The 20,950-nt window shown below is 60.7% G+C and overlaps 4 protein-coding genes across 4 annotated transcripts, besides 12 other annotated features; all 4 read right to left on the reverse strand.

Moving 5' to 3' along the window:
* The first annotated feature begins 327 nt into the window (after nucleotides 1-327).
* Nucleotides 328-357: a microsatellite.
* Nucleotides 358-594: 237 nt separating this feature from the next.
* Nucleotides 595-618: a microsatellite.
* Nucleotides 619-674: 56 nt separating this feature from the next.
* Tco025E_00604 (uncharacterized protein) lies at nucleotides 675-2,069 on the reverse strand (the record flags this gene model as incomplete). The annotated part of the gene is made up of 1 exon (XM_029367544.1): nucleotides 675-2,069. The coding sequence occupies one exon, from the start codon at nucleotides 2,067-2,069 to the stop codon at nucleotides 675-677; it is 1,395 nt and encodes a 464-aa protein (XP_029232373.1).
* An 87-nt stretch (nucleotides 2,070-2,156) lies between these two features.
* Nucleotides 2,157-2,188: a sequence feature (A-rich).
* Nucleotides 2,189-2,204: 16 nt separating this feature from the next.
* Nucleotides 2,205-2,236: a microsatellite.
* Nucleotides 2,237-2,520: 284 nt separating this feature from the next.
* Nucleotides 2,521-2,538: a microsatellite.
* A 46-nt stretch (nucleotides 2,539-2,584) lies between these two features.
* On the reverse strand, nucleotides 2,585-3,265 carry Tco025E_00605 (peroxisomal membrane protein 4; the record flags this gene model as incomplete). The annotated part of the gene is made up of 1 exon (XM_029367545.1): nucleotides 2,585-3,265. The coding sequence occupies one exon, from the start codon at nucleotides 3,263-3,265 to the stop codon at nucleotides 2,585-2,587; it is 681 nt and encodes a 226-aa protein (XP_029232374.1).
* Nucleotides 3,266-3,613: 348 nt separating this feature from the next.
* Nucleotides 3,614-5,797, reverse strand: Tco025E_00606 (minichromosome maintenance protein 10; the record flags this gene model as incomplete). The annotated part of the gene is made up of 1 exon (XM_029367546.1): nucleotides 3,614-5,797. One exon carries the CDS (start codon nucleotides 5,795-5,797, stop codon nucleotides 3,614-3,616), a length of 2,184 nt encoding a protein of 727 aa, XP_029232375.1.
* A 263-nt stretch (nucleotides 5,798-6,060) lies between these two features.
* Nucleotides 6,061-6,099: a microsatellite.
* A 211-nt stretch (nucleotides 6,100-6,310) lies between these two features.
* Nucleotides 6,311-6,349: a microsatellite.
* Nucleotides 6,350-6,486: 137 nt separating this feature from the next.
* Nucleotides 6,487-6,520: a microsatellite.
* A 230-nt stretch (nucleotides 6,521-6,750) lies between these two features.
* Nucleotides 6,751-20,010, reverse strand: Tco025E_00607 (uncharacterized protein; the record flags this gene model as incomplete). The annotated part of the gene is made up of 1 exon (XM_029367547.1): nucleotides 6,751-20,010. One exon carries the CDS (start codon nucleotides 20,008-20,010, stop codon nucleotides 6,751-6,753), a length of 13,260 nt encoding a protein of 4,419 aa, XP_029232376.1.
* A 100-nt stretch (nucleotides 20,011-20,110) lies between these two features.
* Nucleotides 20,111-20,162: a microsatellite.
* Nucleotides 20,144-20,185: a microsatellite.
* Nucleotides 20,186-20,437: 252 nt separating this feature from the next.
* Nucleotides 20,438-20,458: a microsatellite.
* A 2-nt stretch (nucleotides 20,459-20,460) lies between these two features.
* Nucleotides 20,461-20,481: a microsatellite.
* Nucleotides 20,482-20,950: the final 469 nt, after the last annotated feature.

The raw sequence follows: 20,950 nt of genomic DNA on the forward strand, positions 1-20,950 counted from the left end.
CTTCTAGCGTCTCTATGGACTCCATCACGGCAACGGCAGCAGGAGCAGGAGCCAGAGAGACGCCAACCGTTTCTGATGCACTTAATCTAGAAAGCTTTTGTTTTTCTCTTCTTTTCTTCGGCTTTCAGTCCTCTACTTTTGTCCCCCACTCCCTCTTCTCCAGGGGTCGGTGAGTGTGGACGTGTCCCTCTACACGACGGAACAGTGGAGCTGGAACAGCCTCTCTCGACGGCCTCTTCGCGCCGCAGGACGAAAGCCCGCCAAGGTGGTGGGGAGGAGCAGAGAGGCACCGATCCGTGCACCGCAAAGGGAAAAGAATAGAAGATATAATAATAAATTAATTAATTAACTAATTAACGGGGACCAAAAGTACAACACAGAAAGAATGTGCGTGCGTCATCTGCAGCCACAGTTCCCCCCACCCCGGGCAGCAGGCAGACACACACGCGTCTATCCTTCACACTCCCTCGGAAGGCAACATAAAGACAAGAGGGCGAACTGCTTTCGACAACCAGCGAAATCACTTCGCCCCGTTTTCACGTATGCGTACGCACAGCTTCTACGGAGCTGTGAGAGAAATGGGAGAGAGTCATTTGTGCGTGTGTGTGTGTGTGTGTGCAGAACGGCCCTCCTTCCCCCCTTTGGCATCATTCCTGTACAACCTCCCCCGCCGTTCATGACTGGGCCGCCTTGGCGGTTTTGTTGTCCAGCAGCAGACGTAACTGCTCCTCTACCATGGATCGTAGCTTCTCCACGCGGTGCATCAGTTGTGTGTAGACGACGCCCTTCGCCTGGGCGTCTACCCAGTCGGAAACCTCACGTAAGCGATCCGCGTATTCCTGGTGCCCGGGGTACTTTGCGTCACCGACAAGTGTCTGGGCAAGCAGTGAGAGCCGCATAAGCAGGGCCTCACGCAGTGCCTCCTCGTGCGGCTCAACGGAATCAACACGCTCCGTGAAGTTGGATATGTGCAGGGTAACGATGCGGGGCGACGCCAGGTCCCGCAAGAGTGCCACACTTCGCTCATGAATTGCCTGCATCAGCGGCAGCGACTGCATCTCCGAATGGCCTGCGATATCGCGTGCCTCAGCGAGCGTGCGCCGAAGGCGGGGCTCAAATGTGTCTACCCACCACCTACAGCCCGCTTCGACGCCGGAGTTGGCGTGCTCGCTCTGCAGGGCCCGGCGCATCGTGTCGTACACGGCGATGGCGAGCTCCATCCAGGTGCGGTTCACCACCACCAGCGCCTCGCGCACGGCCCGGTTCGACGTAAGGCGCTCGCTGCGCTCCAGCAGGACGAGGAAGTTCGTGTCCATCACCGCCACGTTTGACATAAACGAGGCGGCAAACTCCCGAATATCCCTCAGGGTCTTCAGAGTGTACAAAGTCTCCTGCTGCTCGACACACCACGCGAGCAGCCGTTCCTGGTCCTTAAACAGCTCCGCGGTGCTCTCCCGCAAGAGCGACTGTTGATGGCGCTCGTGGTTCAGCAGAGCAGCGGCCTGCAGCTGCATCTTGCTCACCTGCTCCAGTTGGGCGTAGAGGGGCCGCGTGGAAAGCGCCGGGGGCGCGGCGTCTTTGTTCTTTTCCAAGAGGGCGATCGCACGGTGCACGGCGCCCGAAAACGCTGCCCAGGAGTCCACCGCATCTGCGCAGCTCGCCACATGCACCGCCGTGGAGACGCACGACAGCACATGGGCAAGTTGCTCTCGTCGCAGTGCAAGCCCAGCGTAGACCGCGCCCCATTGCCTCGCATGTTTCTCCGCCAAGGTCATCTCCGCACCCTCAACCTCCTCCTCGGCGTCAAACCGTCGCAGTTTTCTAAGCAACTCGTCACGGCGACGCAGCGCCAACTGTCGCCGTTCACATGCAGCGGCGCGGCGTTCCTCCTCCGACTGCAGCATCAGCCGCTCAAGCAGCCTTCGCTGCTTCGGCAGCGTTCGCATCTCCGCCTCGGCGAGCTGCATGTACGTCTTCATCGCGCCGCTACCTGCGGCCTTGTTGGCGGCCAGCGCGCGGCAGAGGCCCCCCGTCTCTTTTTTCGCCACCTCCTCGAAACTGTACCGCATCCGCACACACACCCGCCGTCGCCGCTTGCTTTCCGCCGCGTGAACTCCTCACCGCCCCGAGAGGTGGCGCCCGTGAAGGCGAGTCACAAGAAAAAAAAAAAAGGTAAATAAAAAAAAAAGGGGAAGACAAAAGAGGCTGCAGACGACGCCGCCGCCGCCGCCGCTGCGGGGCGTGAGCCACAAGCCAAAATAACCGTGATACTCCCACTGCAGGAATTGCAGGGCGTGAGCCCACCGAGGAGGAGGAGGAGGTAGTTGAAAACGAAAACAAACAAACAAAAGTCCGGTAAATTTTGGCCTCGGCCGCACACCGAGCGCCCACCTCTCCCAAGTGACGCGGAGGGTGAGTTTCTTCTTCGTTCGCTCTACCAGCGTTTGTTCTTGTTTTTTCGGCTGCTCCCTTGTTCTATTTACCTTCGTCTTTCTTTTTTTTTTCCGTCTCTCGCTCACGGTGTGTGTGTGTGTGTGTTTCCCAGCGGAGCGGACGAAAAAAAAAATAGGAGATCACGCGGCGTTTAAAAGGAGGGGGAGGAGGGGGAGGAGGTGTCGCGGTTCACCCACAAGAGATCGTACCAACTTGAGTACTTCTCGTTGTCCTGGTAAATGTACTGCATGGCGGTGCGCATCGACGGCTGCACGGCCTCGCCGTGGTACAGGAAGAGCGGCATGACGATCATCCACAGCACGCCCGAGTAAAAGCGGAAGGCATTTGGTGGGATCTTCCAGCCGTACTTGCCTGCGAGAATGAAGAGCATCGCGCTCAGAATACGGGAGAGAATGTACATGCTCATCTGCACCGTTACAGGACTCTGCTCCCCCCAAAAGACGGAACCGACAATAAACCCGGCCAACGCACTGTGCCACATGTGGGGCTCACCCTGCAGCTTACGGAGAATCGACCGCACCAGCGACACGGTCAGGCCAGCCAACCCTAGAGAGATGCTGTGCTTCCTGGTGGCCGCGTAGATTCTGCGCGCCTTCACGCGCCATGGGGCGTGGCTCCACACGACATTCAGCACAAGGGCATGCGGCGCGCGAATGCGGACGCCGTAGACAAAGCCGTTGCGGAAGCCCTTAATGGCGTCCAGCAGCACTTTGTATTTCCCCGAGCGAATCATATCATCAATGAGAAGAGCCGCCTCCTTTGGCAGCGCCGTGGGCTTCAACGCAGACGCATCAGCCCCCGCAGAAGCCATCCCCGTCCAGAGAACACGCTGCAAGCACACTGTGACCTCGGCGACCCGCCAGCGGCGCGGCGCACACAATCGCCCAAAGGAAAGAAACAAAGAAACTAGGAAAAAAAATAATAATTGGTTCTGGCACATCCGGGCAAAGCCAACAGCAGACGTGTCAAACGAGGCCAGAAACAAAACCAACGAGGGGGGGGAAAAAAAGGTGCACAAAGACAAGAGGAACACCGTTCCGATGAGGCATCCCCCACCCCCAAACTTCGCGCGGCGGTCCTTCGGTGCCGCAACGCCCCTCCAAAGCGACTTCTCAATCGAAGCATCCAAAAGTGTGTGTCCGTATATATAAATATACTCTCAGAGCTGCAGAGGACCTTTTAGTGAGGCCGATGATTCAGGTGCCGCGTTACTCGCCTTCCATACTGCATCGGCGCAGCATCTTGGGCACCGCGGGATCATCTTCGACGGGCGCACGTCCCCAAGCAGGCTGGTCTTGTATCCACAGTGTTCACACTCAATGAAGCGTCGTGTTGTCTCCCTTGTCTCCAAGGTGTGCCGTAGCATCTTGCAGCGGTCGTTGCGGCGCAGATACCAACGTTCGCACTGCCGGCAGTAAACTCCCTTTACAGTTTGCTCCGTCACTCCCGCGAGGGCTTCAAGGGCTTTGTCCTGCACGAGACGTCGCTCCATGCGATGCTCAAACTTGCGCCGCTCATCCGCGACGCGGAGGTCGTCGTTCACGCTGCCCATGGCGCCCGCCACGACGCTGAGCAGTGATGTAGAGGCGGGGGCCGCGCCCTCCGCATGCGGGGCGGCTTCCTCGCTTTCTGCCTGGGCACGTGAGGCCCCCGTTTGTGCGAGAACGCCATCACTGCGGAGGCGTTGCTCCACAGCAGAAACAATGGAACTTGTTGTGCCGTCGGCTCGCCTCGTCACGACGCGATGCTGATAGTCCTGACGGCGGAGACGCACCTCCTCAAAGCCGCTGCATCGCATCGGGGCGAAGGAGGACGGGGCGCGGTCGCCCAACGGCGGCGCGTACTGCTCACGAACCGCCTCCACCTCCTGCGCCACCGTCGCCGCTGCGGAGGAGCTGCTGTCGTTGCGGGAGCGTTTGACGCCCAACTCCTTCGGTGTAATCGCAAGTTGCAGCAGCCGTCGGCGCTCTTTTGCGTCTTCCTGGTGCACCGCCGCGGCAAGGACGGCTCGCCCGCGTGCCGTGACGCCAAGCGACTGCGGGGAGCTGAAAACACGTCCCACGTCACGGCACATCCCCGTGACGGGCAACGCACCGCCCGACACAACACCCGCGTAGGCCCCAGCGGCGGAGGTGACGTCGGAGCCGGCGGGCGTCGTCGTTGGTAGCCCACACGAGCCCTTCACCGTTAAGAACCCCGGCTGCTGGCGCACCAACGACTGCAGGGCAGTCTTGGACGCGACCACGCCCGTTGGGTTCCGCGGCAAAAGATTCACACGTGTGGCGCCAGATGCAAAGCTCGTGGGGGGTCGCTTGGCACTCGCCGGAGACTGCGGCCGTGTGGCGGTGGCCGACGACGCCGCACCGCCACGCGCCGCCCGCCGCAGATTCGAGACGTGGTTTGAGCAAAACTTTGAAATCGCGCCGTTCACAATCCGATTGCAGCGTTCCCCGGTGTGCTGCTGAATCGCTTGGCAAGTGGCGAGATCCGCTGCGTAGCCAAGGGCACGCACCTGCTCCCCCTTCACCACCTTCAGCAGCTCTGAAGTGTTGCTCCCAACACCGCCAGTGTTCGTCCTGGGTGCAGCAGCAGGAGTCAACGTGGTGGCTGCGGTTTGCGCGCTGCTTGCGGACGCTTCCCTGCGACCTTCCATCCGCTGCACGCCGGAGAGCGCCAGCACGATCCCTGTCGCAATCCTTGTGTAGTGCACGTCAAACGCCGAGCCGCCAAGCAGGACAGACAGCTCCTCCGGCGGGGTTGGGAAGGGTCCTCGCATGCTCCATAGCGTGGCTATGCCGTAGGTGTGTTTGCCATTTTTTTGCCGTGGATCTGTCTTTCGAACGACGACGCCTATAACCGTCAGCGAGGGAGGTGCGCCCGCAGCGGCAAGGCGACGGCGCGTCTCCATAAAAGTGGCATAGGGGTGTTGCACAAGCACCAGTGATAGTTGCTCGCAGCTCTTCGTGGGGTGGCTAACGGTAATGCCGCTGCTGGGCTCCTGCATCGCGGCCGCACGCACGCGCTCCGCGGGGGAGTGCCGGTTGACGGCGGCCGCCGCCTCAAGACCCTCGCGGGGAGACGCAGAAACGATATGCATGATGGACGATGCGCCGCTTGGGGCGGCGCTGCCCAACGCCTCCGTGACGGAGACACTGCGACCGCCCCCCAACGGGGGGCCCGACACGGTCGGCGACGCCTCAGCGGCGACGGTGCGGCCGCCGGAAGCCGCGGGTGCCGTCAACGCCGCGGGCGTCGCTGGCGAGGACGTATTGAACACCGCAAAGGGATCCTCCTCGTCGTCGACGTCGACGCCGGCGTTCGTTGCGTGCCGCGTCTCCTCCATCACCTCCAGCCGCCGCCCTTCTCCCTCTCTTCCCCACGGCACTGCAGCGCCCAAAAAAAAACACGGAGCTACACAGACACAAAAAGAGAGAGCAAGCAAGCAAGCAAGGCGGCAGCCGCATTGACCAGCGCAGACCAAAGGAGAACGGCACTAATAAGTGGGGGTTAGGGCAAGCCTAACATTCAACCAAGCAGAAAAACAAACAAAAACGAGCAACATTCATTCTAAGGGAAGGAGACGCAGCAGAAGGAGGGTCAACCTAAACAAACACACCCACACACACACACGCACACACCCACACAAAGGGAGACCAAGGAACTGTGAACATCCCCCATCACAGAAAGAAAAAGATGACGCACCATAGACGAGTGGCCTCTTCACCTCGTTCCCACTCATGCGTGGTGAAGTCCCGGAGGGGGCGGTCACATCCCTCCCCCTCCTCTTCGCGTACACTTTGTGTTGCCTCCTTTAGCACAGGACACGGCCTCACGCAGCCCGCTGACGCTCAGCCTTTATATATATATATATACATACATACATGCCTACATACATGCGGTTATTATTACCAATGAAAAAATGACGGGTGTATACATAGTGGGCCACACGAATATGCGGCTACGTGAAAGAAGGGGAGCATGGCAACCCACACCAGAAGGAGAAAGAGGGGGAGGGGAAAAAAGTGTACATTTCAACACAAAGCAATAACAACAACAACAAAAAAAAGTAAAACTTGTGTGTGTGCGTGTTTTATTTCCCTCTCCCACCTCCCCCACTTCTGCTGAGGTGTTGCCTGGAAGAAGGGGAGAAATGTGATGTGTTTGTGCGGGGGGAGCAGCACACCCCTCTCCCCCCTCGCTCGCTCGCTCTACATGATGCTCACACCCACGAAAATGCAAAATGCACAGCAACAAGTAGCAATAATTATAATCACAACCTGACGAGCACAGAACCCTTCAACGCGTCTTCCTTATGGAAGGAAACCGGTCTCGGGTTCCTCGTTTTGCACTGCCGTCCACCGCATTCGGTGCTGAGCCTGTGCGAGGCAAAAACATGGAGGCTCCACGGCCGTCATTAGTAGCCGAAGCCGCCGCCCCCGTGGCTGACACCAACGCCGTCCCGGCGAGAGTCCTAGCACGACTCTTCTTCCGCCGCAGGCGTGACGGCGGCTGCGGGATCAGGGTTGGGCGCGCGGAGGGAATCTCAGGCAGGATGGTGCGCCGCATGGAGGTCAAGGGTTCTACGATGCTGCCAAGTGGTGGCTGGCCCTCTTCCTGCCGCAGGACTGTCTCGTCCTGCTCGCTTCTCGTGACAGCGCGAATCATGGGGTTGTTGTAGCTCATGCCATCCGCGTTTTCCACCACAACTTGGATCGTGTACTCTGTCGACGGCTCCAGGTCCTCCAACGTGTAGCTGGTGGTGCGGGAGGAGGTGGTCACGAGGATCGGCGTTTGCTCGCGGATGCCGAGGTAGACGCGGTACGTCAAGGTGCGTGCCTGGCGCGAGGTGCCTGCGATCTCGGACCGCGACTGCGCCCACGTCACGGTGATGAAGTTGCGTGCAATGGCCGTGACGGTGAGGTTCGTCACCGCCTCCGGCGGGGCGCCGCTTGACAGCTTCACCGGCTCACAGAAGTCACTGAACTCATGGCCCTCGCCCACCCGCGCGGCCTTGACGCGGCAGCGCATCTTGTTCGGCGGGACAGTGAACCGCACCCGGCAGAAGGTGTCCTCCACCATTTCAGTCACCCGCCACTCCGTCCCGCCCTTTGCTTTCCCGCGGGTCTCGGCCGCCGCACATGCCTGCTCCACCACGTAGCGGTAGAGGTAGCGGTTGTCGGGGGCCTCCCACTGCAGCATGCAGAACTGAGCGTTGAGGCGGTGCAGCGCCACGGAGTGGGGTGGAAACGGTGCCGTCTCCACCATCAGCTCCGCCCACGCCCCCCACATCCCGTTTTCATCCAGGGCGCGGGCGCGGGCCTTGTACGAGGTGGAGCTTTCCAGCCCCTCCAGCTCACAAATCGTCTTGGTTGGGTCCTCCGGGTCCACCGCAAACTCGCGCTCCATGACAACATTCTCCCTCCTTGGTGGCAGAAACATGACGGCGCTGCGTGACAAACTTCCACGCTCCCGCCACTCGTGCACGGCAACCTCGTCCCCTATCGTCACGCTGGCAACACGATCCTTGGCCGCGGGCGGCCTGTCACCCGTATCAGTTGCATGAGCATCTGCGTCAACAACGGCACCAGGCACGCTGGCCGCGTGCTCTGCGTCGGCCACCAGGGTTGTAGGAGACGCAATCGCAGACCGTTCTGCATCCGCCCCCGCAGAGAGCTCAGGAATCGTTGTGGTGAGATTTGCAGGCGTCGAGGTACCAGGAACAGAAGCGGTATTCACAGACTGTGCTGTCCCCGTGGAGATGGGGAAGAGGCCGGCAAAAACGTTCGTGTCACTTCCACGCTCCTTTTCAGGCTCCGTGTGCTGCTCATCCACCTTGAGGAGCACCAGCTGGTAACTGACAACATTCGCGGACGGCACCGTCCGCTCGGGACTTTCGCTTCCTTCCTCGACAGTGCTCCCCTCGACTGACGGTGTCTCGGGGATGCGACCAAGCGCAAACACCAGACGGTCCGAGCCAATGGTGGCAGGCGTGATGCTGATGGGCTGCCGCGTCTTAAAGCTGATGGAGGGGGTCCATAACCCCCAGCGGTTTTCTTCGTAGCCCGGCTGCAGCGCCATGAGGTAGCTTGTCGCCGGGGTGAGTCCCTCCACCACGTAGGTGGGCAGCTTGAAGTCATCCTCCGTCACCCCACACTCGCTGTGCTGAATCAGACGCTCAATGGTCTCGGCGCCGGCCTTCAGCAGCAACTGGTACACGATGGGCTCCGCCTTGGTGCCGGCACTGCGCCCGTCCTCGGAGCAATCCACCTCGGCACGCTCCCACTTTACCCGCACGCAGTTTTCTCCCACGGTTTCCACGCAAAGGCTCAACACCCGCTGGGTGCGGAAGCATCCCTCTTTGCTCCAAAGCCCCCAACGTGACTCTCTGTTGCAGGAACGCAGAATCGCCACATAGGGCGTGTCGGCCGCGAGAGAGCCAAGGCAGTAGCGGGTGACATCCTTCGGGAACTGCTTGTCGACCACAGCAAGCGAGGGGGTGTGTTGGCTGAAGAAAACGCACAGCTGGTACGCGATCACTTCGGGGCTGCCAAGCTGCACGACGCCGCCCCCCTCGCCCACCGTCTCAGTGTACTCCTCGGGCGTCTGCTCCTCACGCTCCCACTCCACCACGGCAAACTGCTCCGCCGCAGGCCCAACGGTCAACTGCATCGGCTTCAGTGTGGCGAAGAGCACGCGATCGCTCCACAAGCTCCACACGTCGCGCCGCGCGTCGGACGAGCGTACAGTCACGGAATACACGTTATTTGACTCCAGATGTTTTACGCGATATGTGTTGCGTGTTGCCTTGAACTTCTTGCTTACGTGAAACCTGTGGTCAATCCCCACCACCTCGAGGTGGAAGCGGTCAATGTTATCGCCGCTGCCACAAAACACCTCTGTGCCATCCGGAAGGGATAAACTACGACGTGGTCGCTGCCAGGAAAAGGATGCGTAGTCTTCCCCAATGTTGGCGATATCAATGACGAGTTTCGGCAGCGTCCGCACAAAGAGATTGCGGCTCCAGTGACCCCAGATGTTGTCCACGCAGCAGCGCACATCAATGCGGTACAAGCCGTCGGGCCGCAGGTTCTGCGCCGTGAAGAACGTCTCATGGGCATCAAGCGACTGGTCAATGTGCACGGGCGCGGTGCTCGCGTCAAGCACGGCGCCCTCCGGCGTCACCTCGTCAATGCGGAGGTGGTATCCCTGCACAGGCATCTGGGCAAATGAGTTGCGAACGGGCAACGCCTGTGCCCGGGGGTCCCGCTCCCAGCGCACCACAAAGAAGTCCTCCGCGCTGTCCTCCATGATACACACCATGTCACGCAGCGTCACGTCGTAGAGGCACTCGCCCCACGTCCCAGGCGAGGCGCGGCTGCGCTGTATCCCCTCCAGCACCTGCTCGTCGTCCGTCCGCGGAACCTCCACCGGGGCATCTTCCACAAACGCCTCAAGCGGCTTGTACCACCGCCGAACGCAGACACGGTAGCGGTGATGGGAGAGTAGTTCCTTGACGGTGCAGGACCGAGCCTTTGCCGGCACAAACACGGTGCGCCTCAGCCGAGGCGTCAGCTCCGCCGCGTCCTCTTCACCAAAGGAAACATCCGTGAAGTCATGCACCGCGATCTCGTAAAAGACGGTGTCCTCGCTGCGCCCAAAATTTACCGAGTTCGCGTCGTAGGTGATGGGCAGTCGCTGCCATGCGGCGGTCAAGTAATCCTCGCCAAGCCCCCGCAACTCCACCGTGATGAGGTTCAGCGTGCCACTCGTGACGTAGGCGCTGCTGACGCCCCACTCGCCGCTGCCGTAGCGGGCAGAAACCGCCAGTAAGTAGCGCGTGTCCGGTCGCAGCGAGGGAACGGTAAAACTGGTGGCATCCCCAGGCACCTCAATGGTGTAGTCCTCACCCCCGTCTGCGCCCCGCACACTCACCGCGTACATCTCAATTTTTGTCTTGGCACTTTTGTACACCACCGTCTTGCGCTCTGGGCAATCCATTAGCGGGTACTTTTTGCGGATCGCGTTGCGCAGCGGCTGCGGGTGCGAAAAGGCGTCCTCGGCATTCGTCTCTGCCGGCGGGTGCGGCGTGGCGCCCCCCGAGACGCCCTCCACGGCGCCACTGACTCGTCGCTCGCGACCGCCGTCGTTCTCGTTCGCGTCGCCCCCGCCGGCTGCGGCTGCGGCTGCGGTTGCATCCGCCTCTTCACCCAACTCCGTGACGGAGGCGTCGGTGCCGCCTTTGTTGAACTGCCGCGGGGAGCACTGCCCGTCCCCCCCAATCTGCAGCTCGTCTGGCTCCTCGCGTGTCCAGAAGAAGCGGATGTAGTCCTCCCCCACGGCGGCAACCTCGGCGCAGATGAGCTTCATGGTGTACACGCAGCGCTCCTCCGACCACAGCCCCCACTCCCCGAGGAGGTTCGTCGCCCGCACGGAAACCACGTACGGCGTGTTTGGGGCCAACGAGGCCAGAGAAAAGTTGCAGACGCCGCCAGGAAAGCTCTTCTCAAGCAAGAGGTTACGGGCGCACTCCCCGCCCTGGTGGACGCGCAAGAGATAGCTGCCACACTCCCGTCTCCCAACACAAATTGCGGGGTCGTATTCACCGCCCGTCTCTGCACACGCCGGCCGCTGCTCCTCACGCCCCCACTCCAGCATGATGGACTGCTCCGAGATCTCGGTTGGCTGCACCTTCACACGGTCAAGCGTCACGACGCGCAACGTCTCCGACCACAGACTCTGCACATCCACGTCATTGATAGAGTACACCCTGGCACTGTACACCGTATTCAACGCGAGACCCTTGAGGTGGTAAGAGTTGTTGAGGTGACCCTGCAGCTGCTCACGCATGTAAAATCCATCGGCACCCTTCACCTCCAGTACGTATGCGATCGTCACGTAGTGTCCTGTAAAGACCTGACTCATATTTAGCCGTGGGTGCTCTCGCGGCGGCAGGCGTTGCCAGGAGAGATCCACGTACTGTTCGTCAATGTTCTGCGCTGACAGCTTGATCTTCGACATGGTGAGGAAGTGCTGGTCACTGCTCCACGCACCCAGGCGATCCCCCGGCGTCTCACACATCACCTGCAGATTGTAGAATCGGTCTGGGCGCAAGTTCTCAAGGCGAAAGTGCGTGGTGTCCTTGTCAAAGCGCCGAATCAGATACTGACGGCCATGCCGCTCCCCCACAAACTCCACAGGGTGCTCCTGCCGTGGTAGCACCCCCCGCAGAAGCTGGTTGGAGGCAAATATGTCCTCCATCTCATCTGCCAGTGCCGCATCCGCCGGGCTCTCTCGCGGCTCCTCGCAGGGCACCATGTGTGCCTCACCCTCCGCATCGGTCTCCGGCAGTTCCTGAACCCGCACGTAGTAGGAGAGCTTTTCCAGGTCGTACTGCAGGACGTCGAGGTCATCGTCATAGTCGACGCGTCGGTCCTTGCGGTACCATGCGAACTCCGCCCAGTCCTCACCAAGCTCCTTCACAATTGATTGCATTCCGGGCAACGTCACGCATGTCCTTGGGGCGCACCACAGACCCCAATCCCCCTCCGCATCCCACTCACGGACGGCAAAGGTGTACTTTGTGTCTGTGCGTAGCTTGTCAACACGAAACACGTTAAAGGAGCGCATTGTGCGGTACTCCTCCATGAGTTTACCGTCATTCTCCTCGTCCTCCCAGGTGATACGGACTTGGCACACGCGTGCCTCGCTTGAGACGGCGTCGCTTGTCAGTACGGTGCCCTCCTCATCGGGTGGGAGGCGCTTGTTGGGGGCCCGGTACCACTCAATGTCGACAAACACCTCCGAGATGTACGTGATGGAGAGTTGGATAAGATTTTGTGTCATAAATCGCAGCGGCGCCGCCCACGGCCCCCATGCGAAGCCATAGTCGGCGCACAGCAGGGCAATATACATGGTATTCGACACCAGCCCGGTCACGGTGTAGGCGCCGTTGATCGAAATTGCGGTGTCGGTGGTGGCGGAAGTGGCGGCCTCGGTGGTGGCGCTGTCGCTCGTGCCGTGGCCGTTGCTCCTGCCGTTGGAGCTGCCGTCGATGTAGTAGTCCTTGAAGGTCCCACTCTCGTGGATGATGCGCAGCTGGTACCCCCTCACCGGGGTGGCCTCATGCACCACCACCTCCCCAAGTCCACGCGACAGCTGCGACTGCACGCTTGCCACGTAACGCTTCAGGTCGCGCCAGCCCTTGAGCCCCTCCAGCAGCGCATTGTACTCCGACTCCGGCAGCTCCCGCTTCTTGTCCTCAAGGTCCTTGGGCGACATGTGGCTGAACTCCCTGTTCAGCTCCTGCAGCCGCGCCTCATCGTCGTCCATTCGCCGCCTGAACGCGGCGGGAAGGCGGTGCCAGTACAAGTTGATGTAGTGCTCTCCAAAGCGATTCTGGTGAAGCTCGATAAGCTCAAGCGCCGTGAAGCTCTCGCGCTGGCTCCACGGACACCACTCCCCCGCCGCATTGCGGGCGCGCAGCTGCACGGCAAACCGGGCGCACGGCGCCAAGTCCTTCACCGTGACACTCATAACGTGTGCGCCCAGCTGGACGTCGATAAGCGGGGCCTCCTCCCTGGCGAGGCCCTCGTCGCCGGGCCCGGCGGCTGGCACGCCGCCGCCGCCGCCGCCGCCGCCGCCCGTCAATGCCTCAGCCGAAACGCGATCGGCGTTCTCCTCCGGGCTCGGCTGCCGTCGCTGTCTGCTTGACACCTTTCGCGTGTTCTCTGGTCGCCGCCGCCGCGCCGAGTGCGGCCGGCGTTGCTGCAGCAGCATGCGTTGGAGTCCCGGAATGGAGGGCATGCATCCCCCAACCTGCCCCATAAACTTCAGCTGGTAGCCCGTCACCTCGGCGTCGCCCAGGGCGACGTTCTCCGCCTGCAAGTGATGCACCGCATCCATGCGACGCGCGGCGTTGTGCTCTCGCCGCACCGCCAAGTGGTCACTCAAATACTTGCGTTCCGCCAACTCCTCCATCTCCTGCGCGCGTCGCTTTAACTCAAAGAGGTCCTGCCGCTCACGCTCGTCGCACCGTCGCTCCTCCTCCGCACGGCGACTTTGCAACAGGGCGTCGTAACTCATGATGTCCTGCGGAGCACGGAACCACCGCAGCAGGACAATGGATTCCGTGTAGTGGGAGAGCTCAACGCACATGGGCGTGAGCGTCAGCAACGACTCCCGCCGCGACAGCATCGACCAGTGCTGCTTCTCACTCTGCGAGCGAATACACACGGAGTAAATCTGGTTGTGCTCCAGCCCCGAGATGCGCACCGACATCTTCTCCTTCGGCAGCGTAAGGCACTGCTGCAGGTCGCACGTGACTCCCTCCACGTACAACTCATACCGATCCACGGAGTAGTCACTGACCAGGACGGCGTCAAAGTCGTCACTGCTGCCCTCCCAGCGAGAGCAGCCGTTGTTACCGCTGTTGTTATTGTTGTCGTTGCTGTTCGGGTCGTCTTTTGTGTCCCGCTCCGCCGCCTCCTGCTCCACTGCATCCGCGTCGGTCTTCCGCCGTGGCGAGGAGCCGGGGCGGCCGCCAGGGTTGGCGTAGTCGGCGCGTGAGAGCGCCCACTCGGGCAGCGGACGGCTCCAGCTGACGACAAAGACGTCTTCGTACACGGCAAGCACCTTCACCTGCAGGCGACTCTGCGACACAAACTTTGTGGTGGTGCTCCACGGCCCCCAGTAGCCCTCCGTCTGGGCGCGGATGCTCACGGCGTAGATGGTGTTGCTCACCAAATTCCCCAGGTGGTAGGAGGTCTCACTCGGCTCCAGCGGCACAACCGTATCCAGCGCCAGTGGTCCATGGTAAGTCTCCTTTGCCTTCTCGTCCAGTCGCACCGCGCGCATTTCGTACGCCGTGACCTTCCCCAGTCCCGTGACGAGGCTGATGTCGGACGCCATGTCCGCCAGCCGCTGCACCCGATGCCACCCCACAAGGCAGTAATCCTCTCCAATCTCGATTGGGACCACGCGCATTGGGTTGACCGTCTCCACCACCTGCATCGCAGAGAAGCATCCCCACGCGTCTGGCACGAACTCACCCTGCGCATCAACCATCTGTTCCCGAACCACGACACGGTAGCGTACGCCCGGGGCGAGGTTAAACAAACGCAGGGATGGCTGAGAGGTCTCATACACCCGTGCACCAGCCACAAGAGGCTCATCCTCTTCATCAAACGGTGGCTCCGTCGCAAGCGGTTCAATGTGCACCTGATAATTATGGATGTCTGTCGCAGGTGGAAAACATATAAATCCTTCTGGTAGCGTCTGTTTCGCAGGCGGCCGGCTCCATGAGACGTAAATGAATGTTTCGGTGACGCTGTCGGCCGTGAGCGCCAAAAGAGGACACGTCACCAGCTTGCGTGGCGGGCTCCAGTGACCCCACGCACCTCCCTTGTCTTGCCCCCGCACAGACACCGAATAGGCGGCATACGGCAGCAACGCGTCGATAATGCGCTGTAGCTCCTCGGCAGGGACGTACAACTCTGCAAAGTCCTCGGTACCGGGTTGGCCACCAAAAATGCGTTGCCCCTGGACACGCAAGTGCCACTGTAGCACGCCGTCGTCGCCACGAAGCAGGGCACCGTCGTCATCCTCGTCCTCGTCCTCGTCCTCGTCCTCGTCCTCCTCGTCCTCCTCATCCCTCGCCTCGAGCTCGTCTTCACTGAGGTCTTCGCGGAAGTAATGTCCCTCCTCCTCCGCGTGCGCCTCCTCGGGGCGCGCCAAAGCTTCGTCACCAGAGCCGCCCCCGAGGCCTGCGCCAGACGCCTCTCGCTCGGCGTCCTTGTCGTCGTCGCGGGAGACGTCCGCGCCCTCGCTGTGTGCGGCCTCCGCCGCGTACGTCGCGACGGCCCCGCCAGAGCGATTGTCCTCCGACGAGGAGATGGACTTGGGTCGCCGGGCGGTCCCACGCCGGGCACGTCGACGGCGCAGGAGTTCGCGGCAGCGGCCCCACTCCACCTCCGTGAACGCCTCGCCCACGCGCAGAATCCGCAGGTCCACCGCCTCGAGCGTCAGAAACCGCTTCGCGTCACTCCACAGGCCCCACTCGTCGTAGGTGTCCTTCGCCGCGACCTCGACGGAGTAGGCGCTCGAAAGCCGAAGCGGCGCAAGGGTGCAGGAGGTCTCCCGGAATCCGATGTACCGCGAGACCACCTCCATCCCTTCTTCGTCCAGCACCCGCACCTTGTAGCCGCTCACGGCGCCCTCCACCTCCCGCACAGAGGCCTCCGTGTCCCCCACCGTGTCCCCCACCCATTTTCCGCGCTTCCAGGAGACGGTCACGTAGTCCTCACCGATGGCAGTAACGTCCAGTTCCAGTTTGGGCAAAGTGCGAACCCGGGCCTCGTCGTTCCAGAACCCCCACACACCCTCAAATCCCTTGGCGCAAAGCCATACACGGTACTCCGACGAGGGTTGCAGGTCCTTGAGACGAAAACTGCTGATGTATGGACTCAAGTCATACACGTAGGGAACCTTGCTGCCGGCACGCTCCACCTTTAGTCGGAATTGCTGGACCACATCCTCGGACTCCACGACGGTGTTAACGTCGCGCTCCCCAACCGAGGTGGGCAGATGGCGACGCCACTCCACGACTGCAAAGTGTTCGCCCACGTTTCCAAACGTCACACGCAGTCGGGGTTTGGTGCGAAAGGGCTGGGTAGACCAAAGTCCCCACTCCTGAGTTCCAAAGGACTGCGCCCGGACCTGAAAATTGTACACCGTATCCGGCTGTAAACCACGAAAAAACAGCGTACTGGTATCCATCTCTTTGGTGTATTTAAAATGACCGCCACCAACGATGCTGATCTCGTAAGCTGCAGGAACAACATCCACGTTAAGAGCCGTGTCGTAGTTTACAAAATTTGAAATATCTAACTTGCGCGCCCAGGCAACCCACACGGCGTCTTCGGAAATGTGCTGCACGGCAATATCCATACCAGGGATCGTGCGAAACTTTTCCTCCTCACACCAAACGCCCCATTCATAGTTGTCATTGTATGTCTGTATAGAAACGGCGTACGTCGAGGCAGGGGAAAGACCATCGATGCGCAGTGTGGTCAAGGAATTGTTCAGCTCGTACGTTCGCTGGAATGAGCCACCAATCTCACGCACCTTCACACGCGAGGCGCTGATGGTCCCAAGCCCGCACTTCACGGCGGTAGGGTCCTTCACCTGTGGAGGAATCTGTTGTCGGCTTCGCTTCCAGTCCGCCTTCACAAACTTCTCGCCGATATCGGTAAACTCCACCTGGGTTGCGGGGACCGTGGCGAATAACAGTGAGGGCTGTGACCAAATACCCCACTCACCGTTTACAAGCTTCGAGCGCACCGACACACTGTACACCGTGTTGGAACGCAAGTTTGGAATGGTGTGGTCGGTGTCGTCCGAGGCGCAGAGAATCTCCGTCTGGTAGATGAGTCGATGGTCCGAGGAGTCGGGTGGCAGGGAGGAATTTTGGTGGCGCGCCCGCACGGTGCCCGTGGAGATGTGCGGCGTCGGATTAAGAATGGGCGACGTGACACAGAGCATGAGATTTGGGCGAAACTGCCCAAACGCAATAATGCGGTCGTCGCTGGCGCGGTTGCCATCGTCCTCTGGGAGCCGCTTCTGTTGGAACGGGCGGCGCACGACGATGCAGCAGAACTCTTCAGAAATGAGTTTGGTCTTAATCTCCAGCGTCTTCATCGTGAGGCACCACATGGGGGTGCTCCACAGCCCCCACTCCTCGTCGTTGTAGTTCGCCTTCATCTCGACGCAGTAGTACGTGTCTGGCGTCATGTTGGAGATGCGGTAGGGGGAATCCCCGTCGCCGAGAAACACCTCGGAGTGAATACCCGCGCTGTTGTACACGCGGAGGTGGTAGGAGGTGACGATGCCGCGTCCCGTGGGGTAATTTTTGGGGTTCGCCACCTTCCGACGCTCCCAGGTAATAATGATGTAGTCCTCCGCCACCTCCACGGCCCTTGTCAGGATGGTGTCGCGGGTGAGAATGTGCACCGGCGGACTCCAACGCCCCCAATCACCTCCTTTGCCACAGACGCGAATTTGAATGGTGTACGCCGTGGCAGGAGAGAGGCCGTAAATCTTCAGCTCGCGCAGTTCCGCGGGAAGCGTGTGGTCCTTCGAATACGGGGTGTCCACGCCGTGAATGCGGAGCTGCTGCCCGGTCACGCTGAGGTCCCCGAGGAAGACGCCCTTGTCCACCACCGGGTGGGCGTCGCGGCTCCAGACAAGGTTGACGTAGTTTTCCCCAATGGTGAGGTTGTTGACTGGGATGCGGAACTGCGGGTTGGTGCGGAAGCGCATCGGGCTGCTCCAAAGTCCCCACTTCCCTGTCGCCGTTGACGCCCGCACCACCGCCACGTACTCTCGATCAGGAAGGAGCTCATTCACGCGCAAGGAAGTGTGCTCGCTGGTGACAATCTCGTAGCGGGCGACCTCCGAGTTTCCCCCAAGGTGATACCCGCTCAACGTACTCGGAATCGACTCGCCATCCTCGCGACTACACACAAACACGGCGTATCGGGAGACAAACATGTCAGCATTGGTCACACTCTCCACAACCCGGTTGCTGCACTCGGGAAGCTTGTCCTCATTCCTGCTGCTGCCGCTGTTCCTGACGTTCTCCTCGTCATCGATGTTCTCCCGCTGCCACATGAGTCTAACGAAGTCCTCCCCAATCTCGTGAACAGACGTCGCAACGGAGGCGAGCGTACGCAGCCGCACCTGGCTCCACAGCCCCCACTGTTCCTTCTCATCACAGGCGCGAACGGAGACGATGTAGGTTGTGGCGGGACGCAAGTTGGTAATGGTGTAGTTCGTCTGCAGCACCTGGCGGTGGACAATAGCATCCTCCCCCGTATCCATGCAGCCCACCACCACCTCGTACTTTAAATCTGGAAACGGCTGCTTCGTCGAGATATTCGCCGGCGCCGCCTCCGAGAGTCCACGGCGCCAAACGAGTTGGGCGAAGTCCTCGCCGATGTCCCACACATGCAAGGCCAAGTGCTGCAACGTCTGCATTTGTATCGGCGCGGTAAACTCGCCCCATCCCTCATCACCTGTGACACGATTGTGCTGCCAGCGTCGGCACTTCACCTCATACACGGTGTTAGACTGCAGTGAGCCCACGCGGAAGCCTGGCTCATTCGGCTTACGCTCAATTTCCTCGTCCAGCACCACCGACCGTTCATCCCCTTTACCAATCCGCATCACCACGACGTTGAGGTGCGCCACAGCGGAGGATTGACTTTGGTCCTCCAGAGCGAGGGTAAAGAAGTCCTCGCCGCGTTCGAGAAAGTTCAAGGTGACCTTGGACTGGGTGCGGAACCGCTGCGGCTCCGTCCATAGGCCCCACTCGCCCTGCAGGAAGGTCCGGATCGAGGCGCTGTACTCGGTTCCAGCGGTAAGTCCGCCCAGGTGAATAACTTTGTCCTCCGCGCGTGGGCCAATAGCGCGGACATCCTGCTGCTTGTACCTCGACGTGAGGCTCTGGAGGCAGAACTCCACCTTGGACTCCTCGGGCTCGTCATGTGCCCGCATCCACGTGAAGGAGAGAAACGTCTCCCCGGCGGCAACGACGGAGAGCGCTGGAGTGTCCGCCGTACGCACCTTAAATGGGTCGGAGCGGTTGCCCCAAATTCCCTCTACGGTTAAACTACGTACATAGAAGGTGTACAGCGTGCCTGGTGTCAGGCCCTCCACACGGTACTCGCACTGCTGCTCCGGCAGCTGCACCGGGCTCATCGCGGCGTCCTCCCCCTCATACGAGACCTCGTAGCGGTAGAGCGAGGTCTTCGGGACCGTGTAGCCCACGGCGTCCACGGGGCTCGGCCCGAGACACCAGCTCACCTTCACTGCATCCTCGCCCCGGCTGACGAGCGAGATGACATTTCGCGGTTTCGTGTAGAAGCGGTCCACCTCTGTCCAGTTTTTCATAGTGTTGATAAGCGTCTTGTAGCGAAGCATGACAATGTAGGCGGCGCCGGACTGCAGTCCACGCACGGTGTACATCCGCACCCCGGTTGCGAAGCGGTCGCAAAACTCCTGCACCATGTCGTCCTCGCGAATGATGCGCAGCTCGAAGTCCGAAATGTCCGCGATGCTTTGCGTCGCCTCTGCGTCCCGCTCGGGGACGGTGTTGGCCGTGTCCCGCGGGGGGCGATTCCACTGCACCCGCACGTAGTCCTCGCCGATCTCCTTGATTTGGCCCACGACGGCGTGCAGGGTGCCGGTGCGCGCGGTCGCGGACCAGGCGCTCCACGTCATCGTGTCCGCCGAGTACACGCGAACCCGCGCGAGGTAAAACCTGCCGGCCCGCAACTTCACGACTTTGCGGGCCTTCTCCACCGGCAATTCCTCGTCGAAGCACGTCGTCGGGACGCCGTCAAACTCCTCCAGGTCGAGGCGGAGGCGCCACTTCGTCACCGCGGTGACGTCGTTGGCGAGGTGGGCGCTGTCGAACTCGAACCCAAACTCGCCGAACACCTCCCCCACCCGCAGCACAACCGCGTGGCAGCGGATGCTGCTCTCCCCCTCCTGCGACATTTGCGGCTGCTGCGGCGCCGGCGACGGCCTGTGCGCAAGCGCCTGCTGATCCCTCGTCCCTGCTCTTGACGCCTGCCAAACGGGAGGGAAAAGGGGGGCGGCCTCGCCTTGCCTGCGCGTGTGTGGGCTTGCTCTCGCTCGCTCGCCCTCGCTCACTCACTCTCACTCACTCACTAACGCAGGGGCGGAGTAAAAAAAGTTGCCCAGCAATCAACAGAAACCGAGGGGAAGGGGGGAGGGGAGAAAGAGAAGCAAAAGTGGCAGCCGCTGCAACACGCGACAGAAGAAGCGAGACGCAAGGCCCCACCCCGCACAAGTACGCATACGCAGAGAGGGAGAGAGAGGGGTGGACGCACTGCCCCGCCCACAGCCTCCGCTGCCTCAGCAGGCAGCAACAGCAGTTGCATGAAGCGCCGCAGAAAACGTGCAAACACACACACACACACACGCTATATATATATATATATATATGCACAGGGAGGGAAGAAAAATGGTATTTGAACGACACAAACGTGGAAGCAAAAGACAAAAAAAAAAGTACGACTAAAAAAAAAGGGTGTAGAGGAGGCGCAAAGGCAACGGGGGCAACTTGCCTGCCACCCGTCGCCCGACACGTGGAGACACCACAAGAGACAAATATGCCTGAACACGCAAACAAAGCGACGGGGGAAAGAAACACAAAGACATACATGCATAGATACGCACACGCTCCCTACTTGCTTCATCCGCTACACCAGAGAGAAGGGGTGAGGGGAAGAGGAGGGAAAGAACATACAACAATGCGAAACAAAACATTCTTTGGCTCATCACAATCGACTGACGGCAAAAAAAAAAAACTGCGAGGGTGTGTCTGTGTGTGGACACAGTCAAGCACACGGGTTCCTATTGCAGCCCCTGCGGAATGGGGGGACGAAGCCGCGCACGGTGCTCCCCCCACCCA

Source organism: Trypanosoma conorhini (genome assembly GCF_003719485.1).
Source record: "Trypanosoma conorhini strain 025E chromosome Unknown Tco_14.4_contig_00014, whole genome shotgun sequence".
Lineage (NCBI taxonomy): Eukaryota > Euglenozoa > Kinetoplastea > Trypanosomatida > Trypanosomatidae > Trypanosoma > Trypanosoma conorhini.